A 14,736-nucleotide genomic window follows, 5' to 3' on the forward strand; every position below is an offset into this window, starting at 1 on the left:
ACTATCTGGTCACCTAGTTGAGCATGCCTCTGGGAGACCACTTTCAACTGCAAGGCAATTGCACAGTTCATCTGGTGGGTGACAACCTGTCTCCAAAGCCTGACTCAGACTGACTGCAATCACTCTCAGACAGATTGTCAGCATGTTGCAATCAATCAGGGTTATTCTGGGGCTTCGATGCTGGTCATATTCTGGTTATATTCATATATAAGCGGAAAGTTGCTGAGTACATCTATGTCATTTTGCAAATAAATGACTCCTGCAGCTCCTACGTCACTATTTCTGGAAGAATTCAGAATTTCTGTTTCATCTGTTTGATCAGATTTCTGAGTTTTGCCAAATGATCACAGTTAATTGCCAATATCATCACAAGTAGATTGCATGTACTTGTGACCCCATGCAATTGCCAATTTGATGTTTTATCACCATCTTACAGCACTAAAGTTAAATGGCAGACTGCAACTAACTGTGAGTAGTCACAGACCTGGTCACTATCTGCAAAACAAACATTTCAAAGCCAATGGAAAATTTGGCCATGCTGCTGTTTTCCCCAGTGTGACTCTAACCCTATCCTGAAACCAAGCACACTTAACATTAGTCACATTTTGCACATACACTAACTACTTGAATACAGTTAGGTCTAATAATACAAGTTTTGTAGTTTTTGGCACCATTCATTACCACAGGGGTTTTAAAATATTTGAAAGATGTGATTGAAGTTTCAGCGTTCAATTATTTAGTTGTCTATATCTACTGTTAGTAGCTCCTACTGCATTCATTAAGGCTATTGTCTTTTTAATGTGTTCTAATTATTTATATCATATTTGATTTTATATAAGTTTAAAACCTTGCGCTGTAACATTAGCCCATGGGCTCACAGTTTGGTGGACACCAAATACTTGAATGCTTTAGAAAAGAATTACCCGAAGGCTAACCAAACTTTGAATGGGTACATCGAACTTAGGAATTTTTATAGTGAGACATCCAAAATCATATTAATGACTAACCTCATTCTGGGAATGGATCATCTTAGATGCTCCCTCGACTGAAGTGTGGCCTGTTTTCTGCATTTTTTCCCTGTTATATGATTGTATTTATCTCTGCCCATCAGGGATTCTCACATTAACTTTTGTTAAGTTAACGCTCATTCTCCATTTTTAAGGTTGTAATGTATTTATATTATCCTAGCAATAGCTCTGTAGCTAGCCGCCAGGTAGCATGCCATTATATGCAAGCTAGCTCAACTTCAGTAACCTTCCTAATATGCTATCAAATTTACTTACAGGTATAAATAAAGTAACCTTGAACCTACAAACATTGCTGTTTAATTTTCTGTTTTCATTTACGTCCGAAGTGATAGCAGAGCTGTCCATTTTTACTTTTTGGAAATCCCTGAGTCAGAACAGGGTATATCATCTTTAGGTGAAAACTAGCGAGCTAACTTCCTGCTCTTATCAAACTCCATTAAACTTCACTAATCCTCTTAATAATGAATATTTGAATATTAACTTTTTCGTAGCACCTGAACAACAGCCAAGATCATTTTCATGAAAGATGAAAGAATTTAAACAGTTTTTAACCTACAGTGATGCCGCAGTGTTTGAGTTTGGGAACCGAAGAAGTTTGGACTCGTTAATGACTAATAATGTCAGACTTACTGCAAAATGTGGTTTAGAAAATTCTTTTCACTGTCACAAACTAGACCGCTAGAAGATGTTAGAAAGTTAGAAAGTTAAAAGTTAGGCAGTTAGAAAAAAGAAAACTTTCATATGTGATAACTTGCTTCAATGTGTTTTCCAACCCTGAAAATTTCATGTGTTTTGCAGTGAGGGATCACAAAATGCTATATTTCAATCCACCCCTCTGTATTTTGAGAGCCTGTAAATTTGAAATTGTCAAGGTAAAATTTTGTGGTTAGGTCCTTTCTCCTGTGTTTTAATACACTTTAATTCAGAAACAATAATTCAGCAGGCTACTCTATGCACTGGCATTGAACCATAATGGTGAGGTTTCATATAATAAGTATGAGTTTGAAAAGGTATTTTTAAAGTTTATACTACAGGGTTAACCATTTATATGGATACACCGTAATAACATGGGAATGGTTGGTGATATTAAAGTCCTGTTTGTGGCACATTAGTATATGTGAGGGGGCAAACTCCTCAAGATGGGTGGTGACCATGGTGGCCATTTAGAAGTTGGCCATCTTGGATACAACTTTTGTTTTTTCAATAGGAAGAGGGCCATGTGACACATCCAACTTATTGGTAATGTCACAAGAAAAACAATGGTGTGCTTGGTTTCAACGTAACTTTATTCTTTCATGAGTTATTTACAAGTTTCTCTTTGTTCACAGCCATTGACATGTTGAAGAGGTTAACACGTGAGGAGCGGATCGAAATTGTGTTGATATCTGGTGAACGCAGTAACCGGGTCATTGCAGCAGATTTCAATGCAAGACACCTTACAAGACCACCCATCTCCCATGCTACAGTTAGCAAACTGCTTGCTAAGTTTCGTGAAACTGGTTCAGTGTTGGATTTGCCAAAATGTGGATGCAAGAAAACTGTCACTAATGAAGAAACATCAGTGGCTGTCCTAGCTTCATTCAGCAAGAGCCCACAGCGTAGCACTCGCCGCATGTCACTGGAGAGTGGCATTAGTGGAACATTCCTTCGGCGGATATTAGCTACTCACAAATGGCACCCTTACAAACTCCAGCTACTGCAGCATCTCAACGAGGATGACCCAGATCGGCGCACAGAATTTGCAGAATGGGCAAAACAAAAATTGGAGCAGGACCCTCAGTTCACGCAGAAGATTTTGTTCAGTGATGAGACAAACTTTTATGTGAATAGTGAAGTTAACAAACAAAACAACTGCTATTGGTCTGACACTAACCCACATTGGATGGATCCCTCCAAGACTGTTGGAACAACAAAAGTGATGGTTTGGTGTGGTATATGGGGTACAACAATAGTGGGTACATTCTTCATCAATGGAAACCTCAAGGCCACTGGACATTTTCAGGGTCCCTGTGCCTACCTGGTCAGCTCAGTATGGCTACATATGTTTTTATTTTCATTTTTGTTCCTGCTCTCTCCCTTCCTCTCTCTCCCTCCTCCCTCTGCCTGGGCGGAGCTCACCTGTGGGCTCCTGCCCTTGGCCCACGCACCTGGTCGCAATCACGCACCTGTGGCTCATCACGAGACTGTTCCAGCTCCTTTTTAAGATGGCAGCTCTGTGTTTCTCGTCGCTGGACCGTTGCCGACCCTCGTCAGTGTAATCCCAGCTCAGTTACCTCTAGAGTGTTTCTCAGCGATCTTCCTTTGTAATCCCTTCGTGTCTCTGTGTACAGATTCCCTGGACCAACCCTTGTGTTTCCCGAGCGATCGAGTGTGCGTGGAGTGTGAAGAGGAGCGTGAGGCGTGGATGGAGTGTGTGTGGTCTTTCTGTGTCTTTCCCCATTTGTGTGTGGACCCCCAGAGCCTGGCTTTCCTCTCACCTTTGTAAATAGATCACCTGGTGTTGCTGTAATAAAGACTCTTGTGTTTTCAAAACTTAGAGCCTGCATGTGAGTCCGTGCAGTCCCGTTGTGACAGATATTTGAAATTGCTACATGATGGTGTGTTTCTCTCTTTATGCACTGAAGCTGGCACGTTCCCTGAGTTTTTCCAGCAAGATGGTGCACCGCCACATTATCGGTGCCAGGTCCGAGCATTCCTAGATGAACAGTTTCCTGGAAAGTGGATTGGTCGTCGTGGGCCAGTTGAATGGCCCCCAAGGTCTCCCGATCTGACCCCCTTAGACTTTTATCTTTGGGGTCATCTGAAGGCAATTGTCTACGGTGTGAAGATACGAGATGTGCAGCACCTGAAACTACAGATACTGGATGCCTGTGCTGGCATTTCTCCTGCGGTGTTGCTATCAGTGTGTGAAGAGTGGGAGAAGAGGGTTGCATTGACAATCCAACACAATGGGCAGCACACTGAACACATTTTATGAGTGGTCAGAAACTTGTAAATAACTCATGAAAGAATAAAGTTACATAGAAACCAAGCACACCAGTGTTTTTCTTGTGTCATTACCAATAAGTTTGATGTGTCACATGGGCCTCTTCCTATTGAAAAAATATAAGTTGTATCCAAGATGGCCAACTTCTAAATGGCCACCATGGTCACCACCCATCTTGAGGAGTTTGCCCCCTCACATATACTAATGTGCCACAAACAGGACTTTAATATCACCAACCATTCCCATTTTATTACTGTGTATCCATATAAATGGCCCACCCTGTAGATTCAGTTGTGATCTAAAGAAAAGAAAAGGCTGAACCCTGGCATGCTAAGCTTTATCTTTTGAGGTGAGACTCTGTAATGTGACCCTGTGACTCTGTGACTACATTAGCATCGCTGCAGGGTGATTAAAGCGCACACACAAACAGCAATACACAGTGCAGGTAACAGTCTATCATCAGGACTATCACATGCATTGCCAAACGGTGTTATAAATAAATATCAGCCTGAGAGTATAAATGTGCACATGCAAATAAACACTCTAGAAGAACCAGTAAGCTTGGGGTAGATTTTTTTTCTTTTTGCAGCCCTCACTGCAAACTCAACAAACACTTTTTGACTCCAGTTTCCTCCCCGGTATACAACAAAGCACATAGCACCGTGAGGGTGCAGTCATATTTCAAGCTGTGAAAATGCTGGGAGTTGGACACTGGAGCCTTTTTGCTATTACATCTTCAGTTTTTCTTTATTCTTTTCCATTTGTTATTAGCACTGGTTCTATCCAGCTGTCAAACAAACTTTTCTAGCTGCATATGAATGAGCTTCTTTTTTTTTCTTTCTCCCATCAGCTGAGCTACGCTGAATAAATCATCCCACAAATCCCCTGGGCCAGACGGGCACACTGTCTAGGTTCACAAAGCACTCGCGATTTTCCTGTCACTAGCTTTGCAGGAAATGTGCAATGACAACTGGAGGAGAGAGGTAGCCTATTTTAAATGCAGTGTGTATAATTTTGCAAACCGTTTGCTTTGAGATTACAGACACTTCAGCAAGACAACTGTCAGAAACAGGAGATGATTTTTTTGTTTTAAAGATCAGTCACTCTATAAGACACACTGTAAAAAATCTGTAAAATACTGGTAATTTTTTTTGCCAAAATGTTATGTGTTTTTCTGCTGACTTTTTTTTTTTACATTTCTATCAACCTCAATACATATAATTCTGTAAATTTACTGTACAATTTCCCTACCAATTATGGATACTTCTGTGAATTCCAATATGGAAAATTTCCTCATATAAAACCAGCAGATTATAGCATGCTTGTAGGGATTCTTTTTTTTCTTTTTTTTTTACAGTGTAATAAATTGCCTCCTAAAGTTTCTTAAACTCAAACACAATTATATTGACACTCCATACTTCTCACACTGTGCTACTCTAAAGTCACACCATTATACATGTCAGCTCTTTAAGATAAAATGTCTGTTAATTTGGCTGCCCTCCATTGTGATCATCAGATTTATCAATGGCACCAGCTGTGACAAGCAGCTTGAAGAGGCTGTCAGAGTATTAAGAGCCTTTAGTGCCTAATTCAAGTCCAAAACAGAATAGCTGATGTGACATCATATATCTGCTTAGTGATCAGAGAACAAACAAGCATCTTGATTTTGAGCTTCTGTCATCCGGGGAAGAAGGATTTCTTATCTAGTGTTGCATGCTTTGTTGTGTTTTAATGTTGAGTGTATTTTAGTGTTGCATGCTTTTATTGTATTTATTGGAGCTTCTTCTTTTTAATTTTGTTTAGTTTTACATTCTTTTAATTATTCTTTCCCCTGATCAGGATACATTTTATGCTGTAAATAAAGTATATATTTTATTAATTGTTTTAACCAGATTTTACATGTCTTTCTGTTCCCGTGATCATCCCCTGCTGCTCTTCCTGTTTTAGAAGGGGTTCCCTTCTAACTTACACCCGTGACATTTTCAGGCATTTGAGTTTTGACCCAGAGCAGTTTTGATGTCTTAGAAAATAGGATCAGTTATCCTATTTTGAGGTGGGAAAACCATTACATTTTTCTTTTTAATTTTAAATGAGGTTATAGGTCCAAAGAAGGTATGGGTATTTCTGGATCTTGTTTATGTATGTATTTTTCTCATATTTTAGAGTTTTGACTTGCCCATTTTTTTGTAATAAAAACCCCCAATATATATTATTATAAACATATCAATATCCATCTTCCCTTAGGGGATTCTCTTTTTATACCCATGTATGTCTTTGGTCCAATTTCACTTCAATATATGATTTAAATGATTTGAAAATCAACGTATCTTTTCCACAGCCTCCCAACCTCTCAGGAGGCTGTGTGTAGTTTGGTTTCACTGCACACAGCAGGGTGCTCTTTCTTTCTTTTCTGCAGCATGTCTATTTGTTTTGGGAGTTATCCCACTTAATCCATTTAATAATCAAACAGCTGAAAATCCTTGTCAGCAAAATCTACTTTATCTAAGTCACGTGCAAAGACAAAGAGTGGAACAAAGACTTGCATCTGGTATGACCTGCTGCTACTTTGAATACGGCTTGTCATTCTCTATACTAGTTTCATTTAGTGCTGTTCTGGTACGGTGAACAGCTGACTGTTGAGTTAGCAAATAAGACAAGTGTGTAAAAGAGTGTATTCCTTGTATTTTGAAGCATTTACTCATGTCTATTCAATGGTGACCTTGTGCAAGCTGCCTGAGCTCTGCTGAGGTTAAAGGCGTTGAGATGATTGAATTAAAGGAAATAAAGATTCTCTGATCTATAAGAACGTGCGTGGGTCCAGGTGTGTCCGTGTGTGTGTGTGAGAGTCACTTTGCAAGAAAGAAGCAGGTATGACTACATTGTGTGTGTATAGCATCTGCATTGTGTGCATGCTCTCCAGACAAAAAGAGCTTTATTTCTAAGCAACACCCTCACTGATGTTTACAAGGAAGGTGTTTATATGCTGGGAGGTGGACTCACTGTTATCCCCATAAATTCTCTTTCTTGGCTCTCAAAGCGACCCCAGAATAATGACTGTTACACCTGAGGACCCCCTAACTTACTTGCAGCCTCTGGATTGATGGAATAAGTATATATATGCCCAAAAAAGGAGACCCCCGGTCTTACACTACAGATTAAAACCATTCACAGTGAACAGGTTCACCTGAAAATAAGGTGATTCAGGAGTTGGCAGTGTTTAAAAATGAATCATCCTCCCTCAAATGTGGCAGCTGAGGCCATTTTTTCTGTACCTCTCATTTCTTTTCAGGGTTATAATTAAGTTAGAGATTAAGTTAAGGAGTTAGGGATATATATATATTAGGGGTGCAACAATACTCGTATCGGTATTGAACCGTTCGATACAGTGCTTTCGGTTCGGTACGCATATGTATCAAACAATACAAAATTTTTTTTTTATTTTATCAACTTTTCTTCTGACGATGCTGTCTGTGTTGAGCGCTCAGTGAATCTGCGTTCGACTACTGCGCCTAGGCTGCACTGTCGAGTGCAGATCCACTGAGCGCAGTGCAAGCTCGTAAGACAGAAGCTAAGCTCGAAATTGAACCTCCCCCACCCTCATTCAGATCTGGCGTTTGGAACTATCTTGGTTTTTATGTGAAGCATGACCCTGATGGTAAGCGCGTCATGGACAAAAGTAAAACAGTATGTCGGCTGTGCCACGCAATGCTCAGTTGATGGGAACTAGTGCGTTAGCGCAGTTAGCTTGGTAACGTGTTGATGCCGTCCAGCCCCACGCACGGGGCGATCCGCGGTAATGTCATTTTAACGAGATTAACACTGACAACACTAGTGGGAACACAATGAATATGACTGCACATTTACACCGGCATCATCCTAGTGCAAAGACAAGTGGAAGCAGACAAAAACAACAAGCACGCATGCTACAAACTTTACCCGAGTCATTTAGACAGCCGTTAGCACATGATCCTCCTTATGGGGACCTGATATGTTTAATATGCTGCTGAGAATATAGCCCAGAAGAAGCGTATAGTATAGCTTATAGCTAGCTGTAATCTTGATTTGAATAACAGGAGCTTGTTAGGCATTCAGATTGTATTATGGCATTAAATGACTATGTATATACTTTCTCAGAAATCTAATATCAGCAAGACTATTTTTTAAAATCATGTTTTATCATGTTCATGGGTGGGCTTCTGGCTCCGAGTATCTCTGTTACATGTGTTTATTAGAACATCAATGCCCCATCTGTGGAGGAAAAAACAATGTAATTTGTGGAACAATACAATCCATCTAAGCTGTGTCCCAGTGAGTGTGCAAGCAATCAAGGGAAATGATTTTCTAGCTCCAATTAAACAGGAATGCCAGTGGCATTGCACACTGCACACGCACAGACATGTACATGAACACACTGACACACAAGGCTAACTTAGCTCTTTAGAGAGTGTTGAGACAACGCCGGTCTCTGCGATCCTTTTGGTCCTGGTAGAGATCACGCTGAGATGTTTCCATGTTTTACACAATCCTTTTATTACCCATTATTCTTACAGATGCATCTGGAGATCAGCACACTGCATTCCTATGCAGTCCTATGCTAAAGGCTGATCTAAAGAACTCCACACAACAGTTACAGTTATAACCTCTGGTCTCCTCCCCCCTACAATGGAAATACACTAGTACAGTGGCCAAGGATGCTGACACCCTGACCCCCATCTCCTTTTTAGGTAGTGTCCGTTTGCCCTTTGTCTGCCCCTCACTCTTAGTAACTCTTGCTTCCTGCCCTGGGGGTGTGGGGGTTGATTGTCCTCCTGCCCTGCACCCCAGTTCTTTGTTCCCATTCCAGGCCTATTTTCTATTTTGTATTCTTACACCCATTAACCGCAATATTATAATGTTGCGAGCAATCACAAACTATATTCTTTTTAACTCTGAAGTATATTAAGGAATCTATTCTCAACAATAGCAATGTAGAATTAAACCAATCTCAATTAAGCTCTTATTTCTAGACCCCAACCCGCCCTAAATGGATGAGCTTCATTAAAACTGCCTTTCTGTCATGTGAAGGCTGTGTGCAGGCAGGAAAAGGAACCAAAATGCAGACTCACGGAAACAAAAGGTGAACTTGAATACAGCTTTAATGCTGGACGGCAAGACAGAAAACTGGCTGAACTAGAACACAAAATAAATTAACTTGGCAGGCTGGCAGAGAAAACACACACAGTACAATATGATGGTAGATCACAACACTGACACAGGGAAACACAAGGCTTAAATACACAGAGGGCACAATCAGGGAATGGGTAACAGGAGGGAAACACAGCTGGGGCAAATCAAGCCTAACGAAACAGGGGAAGCAAGATACATTAACATAAGACATGGACCTTCAAAGTAAAACAGGAAACATAACACAGAGACACAGACTTGACACAGGGATACAGCAACTATGGAACAGAACAGAAACCAGAAGGCACAACTCTGACAAAGAAACCAAAAGACTAGAAATGATAAATAAAGGCAAAAATTAAAGTACAATAATAATGAAAACTCAAAACTCTGGGTCAACGACCCAGGCACCCGAACACTTTCTGTTAGCAGAAGTAGCTGAAAACAAAACAGTCTGTCTGATCTCCTCTTCACTTCACGTGTTCGAGCACTTCATGATGCAGCACACTCTGGCTCACTCTTTAAGGCCATCAAAGTAGAAGCAAGATTCAAAGATCAATAATAAATACTGGGAGCAGTCCAACCCTCCCCCCACCACCACCACATTGCACCTTTCTCTCTTCCTGTCTCAACAAGACTCACACTATCCCTCGAGTGGTGAACTTTAAAGGAAAATCCATCACACACTCTGGGCTGCACGTCCACTGACACACTCAGTCTTTATTTGCTGGTGGACAACTCTATTAGAGTCGTGATATGTTGAAGTGAAAACTCCCTCCAGGCCTGCAGTGCAGACCTGTGGCTCTTTGCCAGCTCGGCTGATGCCTCACCTAATTGTTTCACACTTAAATGTCAACTACGGCGTTAATGGAATGTGTCTAAAGAGCCCGTGACTGAAGGGAAGTAAATGTTTTACAGAACCATGGAGAAAGCCAACATGCAGGGCAAGATTTGTGGTTTCCTAATACAGAACTGGTCTCATTTCACAACTCAAGGAGCAACTCGATCACACTTACACAATGTGTTTACTCCGTACATGTTTAAGGAATGTCCTTTTAACTTTAGTAATGTATTTTAGTTGGCAGTGTGCTTTGTGCCAGCCCGTTCTCAATACTGCCTCTCTGTCATTAGGCATTCGATACAAAGTGTCCAGCCATGGAACAATGAAATCAGTCTCACTACCAATTGGCCACAAACAGTATATAGGACGCACAGGTTCAGTGCTAAAAGGGGTCTTCTAATCCAAACTCTGAATCTTTCCTAAGTTGTCATTGATACCTTATCTCACCCTTTGGTTATGTTAAGGCTTAAAGTAACCAAAGGGTGAGATAAAAGAATGTAGAATCCATTATACTCAAAGCCTAGACCGCTGGTTTGAAAACTTGTAATTTATACTACCATTGATCCTTTCAGCATACTTACACGGCAACAGTCTCATGGCATGGTATCACTTCTATTTTATCTATCCTATCTATAGATTCATCTGCAGATACATGAAGTGCAGTTTTGCAGGAAAAAGGAGGACGCAGGAAGACACTGGAGGTTGGAGGGGCTAGAGGAACTGGTAAGTTCATTCATCCTCCCAAGCAAAGACCACAGCTCAAGGAAATATTTTTTTTAATAATCTTGTGTTTGTGAGATGTTGAGCGAGTGTTATTAAAAAGTTCTGTTGCTGTTTTGAATTTTGAATATGAAATTTGAATTTCAGTTGCTGTTTTTAAATCATAGTTTATGTTTAAAAAACAAACAAACAACAATGGTAAGAATCAGGTCAGGTCTTTTCTCACATGTTGCACACAGCAAGAGGTTCTTTTCATCAGATGTGTTCTCACTTTTGGAGATATTCAGCAGGTTTAAAAGACAGTGCTCACTGAATAAAGCTTTTAGGAAGCAAAAGATACGATACCCACTTGCTAGCTACGGATTCAAAACTCTGTTACTTGTGCTGTTCTGATGCAGCTGCAACCGGAAATCACATTGCCTTTGTCCCAGACATCTGACACATTAAACACCACAGTGTAACGAAGCTGTGGCAACAGCAAGTGCAATGCAACTTATGTCCCAGTACTGGTACCCAGTATTGGTGAAAGTTCGGGGACCTCCACATCGGCACCATCTCCCACCCTTTTTTTTTTTTTATCAGACTGGAAGCACTAGGGTTAGGGTTATGTTTATGAGCATGGAGATTTTGTGCATGTTAAACTTATTCACAGTTAGTTTTGATCTACACAAAGAAAAAATCTGAGTCCAAGACCAGGAATACAACTGATTTTTCCATATGGTAACAAAACAGACATTATCTGCCACCCCAGAAAACCCCAAACAGATTCTAAATGTAATCTACTTAGAAATTCTGATTTTTTAAAGATATTGCAAAAAGCTGTATAATGTCTGAGGATCAAAATGGAATCAATCCAAATTGAATTTCATGAAAGGAAGGCCAAAATCAGCTTTGTATTTGCAGGTAAGAAGCAAAACAATCTCACCAAGTCAGTGTACAGAAATAGGATATTTAGGAGTATGTATTTGCCATTAAACTGAGTGCTGACACAGCTTTTGGAAAAAGTCACTCAACCGATGCCGTTTCTCAAGAAACAAAATGCACAGGAGTAATAAATCACATTTCATGGTTTCTGTGTCTGTGAACATACATATAACACACACTTCTAGTAACACTACAATCACACAAAAGGATGTGTTGCACTTCTACAAACTATAACTCTGACCTCCTGTCAGTGAGCTGACAGCTGACAGGCTATGCAGTTTTCTGCAGACTTACTAGAAAATTTGCATTTGAACTACTTGTTTTGATACATGTGCTGTCAGCACACTAGCTAGGACACCTCACATATTGTGCTAAATCTGGATGTCCATATTAGATCGCGGATATGATGAATGTTGATTCTGCTTCTGATTCTGGAGGAAGGGAATTCTTCTTCCCCACTCTCACCAAATGCTTCCTTATAGGGATCAACACATTTTGAGAGGATTTTCGTTCTAATGTTGTAGGGTTATTACCTTACAATACAGAGTGAACTAGTGCCAGAAAACTTATAAAATGAATTGAATCAAACTACAGTTCGTATTTAAAAGAAACCATGTGATCAGGGCTCACCTGTATATATGAATCATCCTGCAGACATTGCTGCGCCTATTTTGGGCTTCTTTGGGTACAGTTACACTACTGAGGGTCAGATATGGTCCTGAGCTGGACTTGATCTGAGTTACAGCTAGCACTGTGTGGAGTCTATCTAATCGCATTGTCGCAACAGATCTGACATCAGTTCAGGCTAAATGTGACAACATTTGGGCCACACCCGGAGTGCTACCTGGCTTTTGTCCAATACAACTTTTAACACAGTATATTTAAACAACATTAGCAGGACCACAGAGGAAGAAGACTTGAATACCAAAGTTGTCATGTAAGCAGTTTCTTTCTACTTCAGTTTGCCTTTCATATAAACAAACGTAAATGTTTCAATGATAACTTCATTCTCGAATCACATTAATTCAAAGGAATTTCGTACATAAAATGACACGAAATGTCTAATTTGAAGTCAAAACTCTCAGTAGCTCCTTATTTGAAATGTAAATAATGGCGCCAGATTCTGTTGTTAGTTCTTAAAAATGTCAGAATTCGTTCCAAGACCGAGAAACACCTCTGAGAAGTCCCACTTATGTGAGAGCTCTCAGCATATTTAGCCGTGTAATCAGATGACTGATACACACTGAGAGAAACTGGCAAACCGAATTAAAGAACGATTAGCGGAAGGTCCCAGATCGATCATATCTGAATGTGTGTGGGAAGCCCTGTAACATGGATGCTCTGGGCCCCCTGGTGGGACAATCCAGGTACAGCTGGTCCTTGTGTAACCACTCTGAAGTATTCATCACAGTTAAGTAGCGGGACCTGCGGAGAGTTCACGCTCTGCGCAACAGGAAGCGCTCTGCTTTGATTCCCCTCGGACAAAACCAAAAAGGGCGACTGGTGGCCTCAGGCCCACTCAAAACTGTGTCAAGAGTCTCCGTATTTGGAGGCATGACAAGGCGCCACAAGGCGCACAAATTAAAAGAGTTTTTTCTCCCCTCTCTTCTCTTGAAAGGGTGAAGCACATGATCACTTCCCTATTAAAACAGATAATGTGTGAAGCGCTGTGGCCCTCGGAAAGGCCGTCTTGTGATTTGAGAGCTCGCAGCTGATGTGCATTATCTGTCCCGTGACTAAGAAAGGACGCGGGGTGTGTGTGTGTGTGTGTGTGTGTGTGTGTGTGTGTGTGTGTGTGTGTGTGTGTGTGTGTGAGGGACAGTAGGAGGTAAGGAAGTTGAGGGGAAGAGCAGAAGACGCTTGGTAACACACGCGCGCGCACATGCACGCATGTACGCGTGCAAGGACACTCATCAGTCGCGCAGTGCGCAGGTTACTCACCATCCTTCGTCGGGGCCCTGGGTGTCCCCCAGTGGAACCAGTGAAACCCCCGGCAGGCGTCCTGAAGTGGCGGTGAGCGGTCAGTCACCTGCTGCTCTCCATCTCTAGACCCTCCGAGCGCTGAGGGCAGAGGAGGAGGGGGAGGAGGGGGAGGAAGAAGAGGAGGAGGGTGCTCGGGAGGAAAGAGGTCGAAAAATCCCGCAAGTTCAAAGGCAAAGTTTGTTTCGAGGCAACAGTTTATCCTCCACTGGAACTTGTCTGCTGCTGCTGCTGCAAAGATTCCAGGCTCCTGTCCGATGCCGCCGTTTCAGGCTGCCGGGTGAAATCCTGTTGGCTGCAACAAACAGCCCCAACTTCCAAGACGCGTTTAAAAACTCCCTCCACCCAAAACACCCCCTCCCTGTGACCGTGTGAAGAGACGTCCTGATAAATGGAACAGCGTGCTCACCTGTCTGTTCAATAAACACGGAGCGCAGAGAGAGAGAGAGAGACAGAGAGAGAGAGATGCTCCTCACACATTCAACAGCCGCTCCTGTGTTGCAATGCGGGTGCTGCTGCTGCCGTGGCAAAAAAAACAAAAAAACAAATCTCTCTCTCTAACACACACACACACCAACACACACACACCCCTCCTCGGCTGCCCATGCTACCCCCAGATGTGCTGCCTCCAGCGCCTGGAGCTGACCAGGACAGACGGGGATGCGGCGAGCAGCGAGCGTGTGGAGGAGGGTGGAGGAGAGCTCACTGTTGGAGGAGGCATGGGAGCTGGATGAGAGAGCGCGATGTGGATACCTGAGGGAGATTTGGGTGAAATTAGGTGGCATACAGACAAAGACGGGTGATCAGTAAAGTGGCGGAGGAGCATCTGTGCATGCCGCGCGTCAGTGCGCCTTAACCGGCGTTCCTGCACACGTAGAGCTTTCATGGTCCTTTCATTTGAATCTAGAAGTAATCGCGTTCTTTGAATGAAAGAGCTTGCGGTCTCTTCAAAAATCTTCAGTCAAAAATCACTTAGATGGTGACAAGTCAATATTTAGTGAATTGAAAGGAAAGAACCAGGATTGGTTTAAATAATTAATAATACATTTTCTCATTTAATGTAATCCCTGCCGAGGGATCAGATTTAGACTGGG

At 41.7% G+C, this 14,736-nt stretch overlaps 1 protein-coding gene across 1 annotated transcript in view; it reads right to left on the bottom strand.

Annotated features, from left to right (window-relative positions):
- LOC113036314 (chloride channel protein 2) overlaps nt 1–14,123 on the bottom strand; it is a 221,524-nt gene extending 207,401 nt beyond the window's left edge. Inside the window, exon 1 of the mRNA XM_026192574.1 lies at nt 13,604–14,123. Coding sequence (XP_026048359.1) covers nt 13,604–13,606 — 3 coding nt within the window. The 5' untranslated portion in view covers nt 13,607–14,123. The remainder of the gene's footprint in view (nt 1–13,603) is intronic.
- Between the last annotated feature and the right edge of the window lie 613 nt (nt 14,124–14,736).

This window comes from Astatotilapia calliptera, chromosome 14, assembly GCF_900246225.1.
Source record: "Astatotilapia calliptera chromosome 14, fAstCal1.2, whole genome shotgun sequence".
NCBI lineage: Eukaryota > Metazoa > Chordata > Actinopteri > Cichliformes > Cichlidae > Astatotilapia > Astatotilapia calliptera.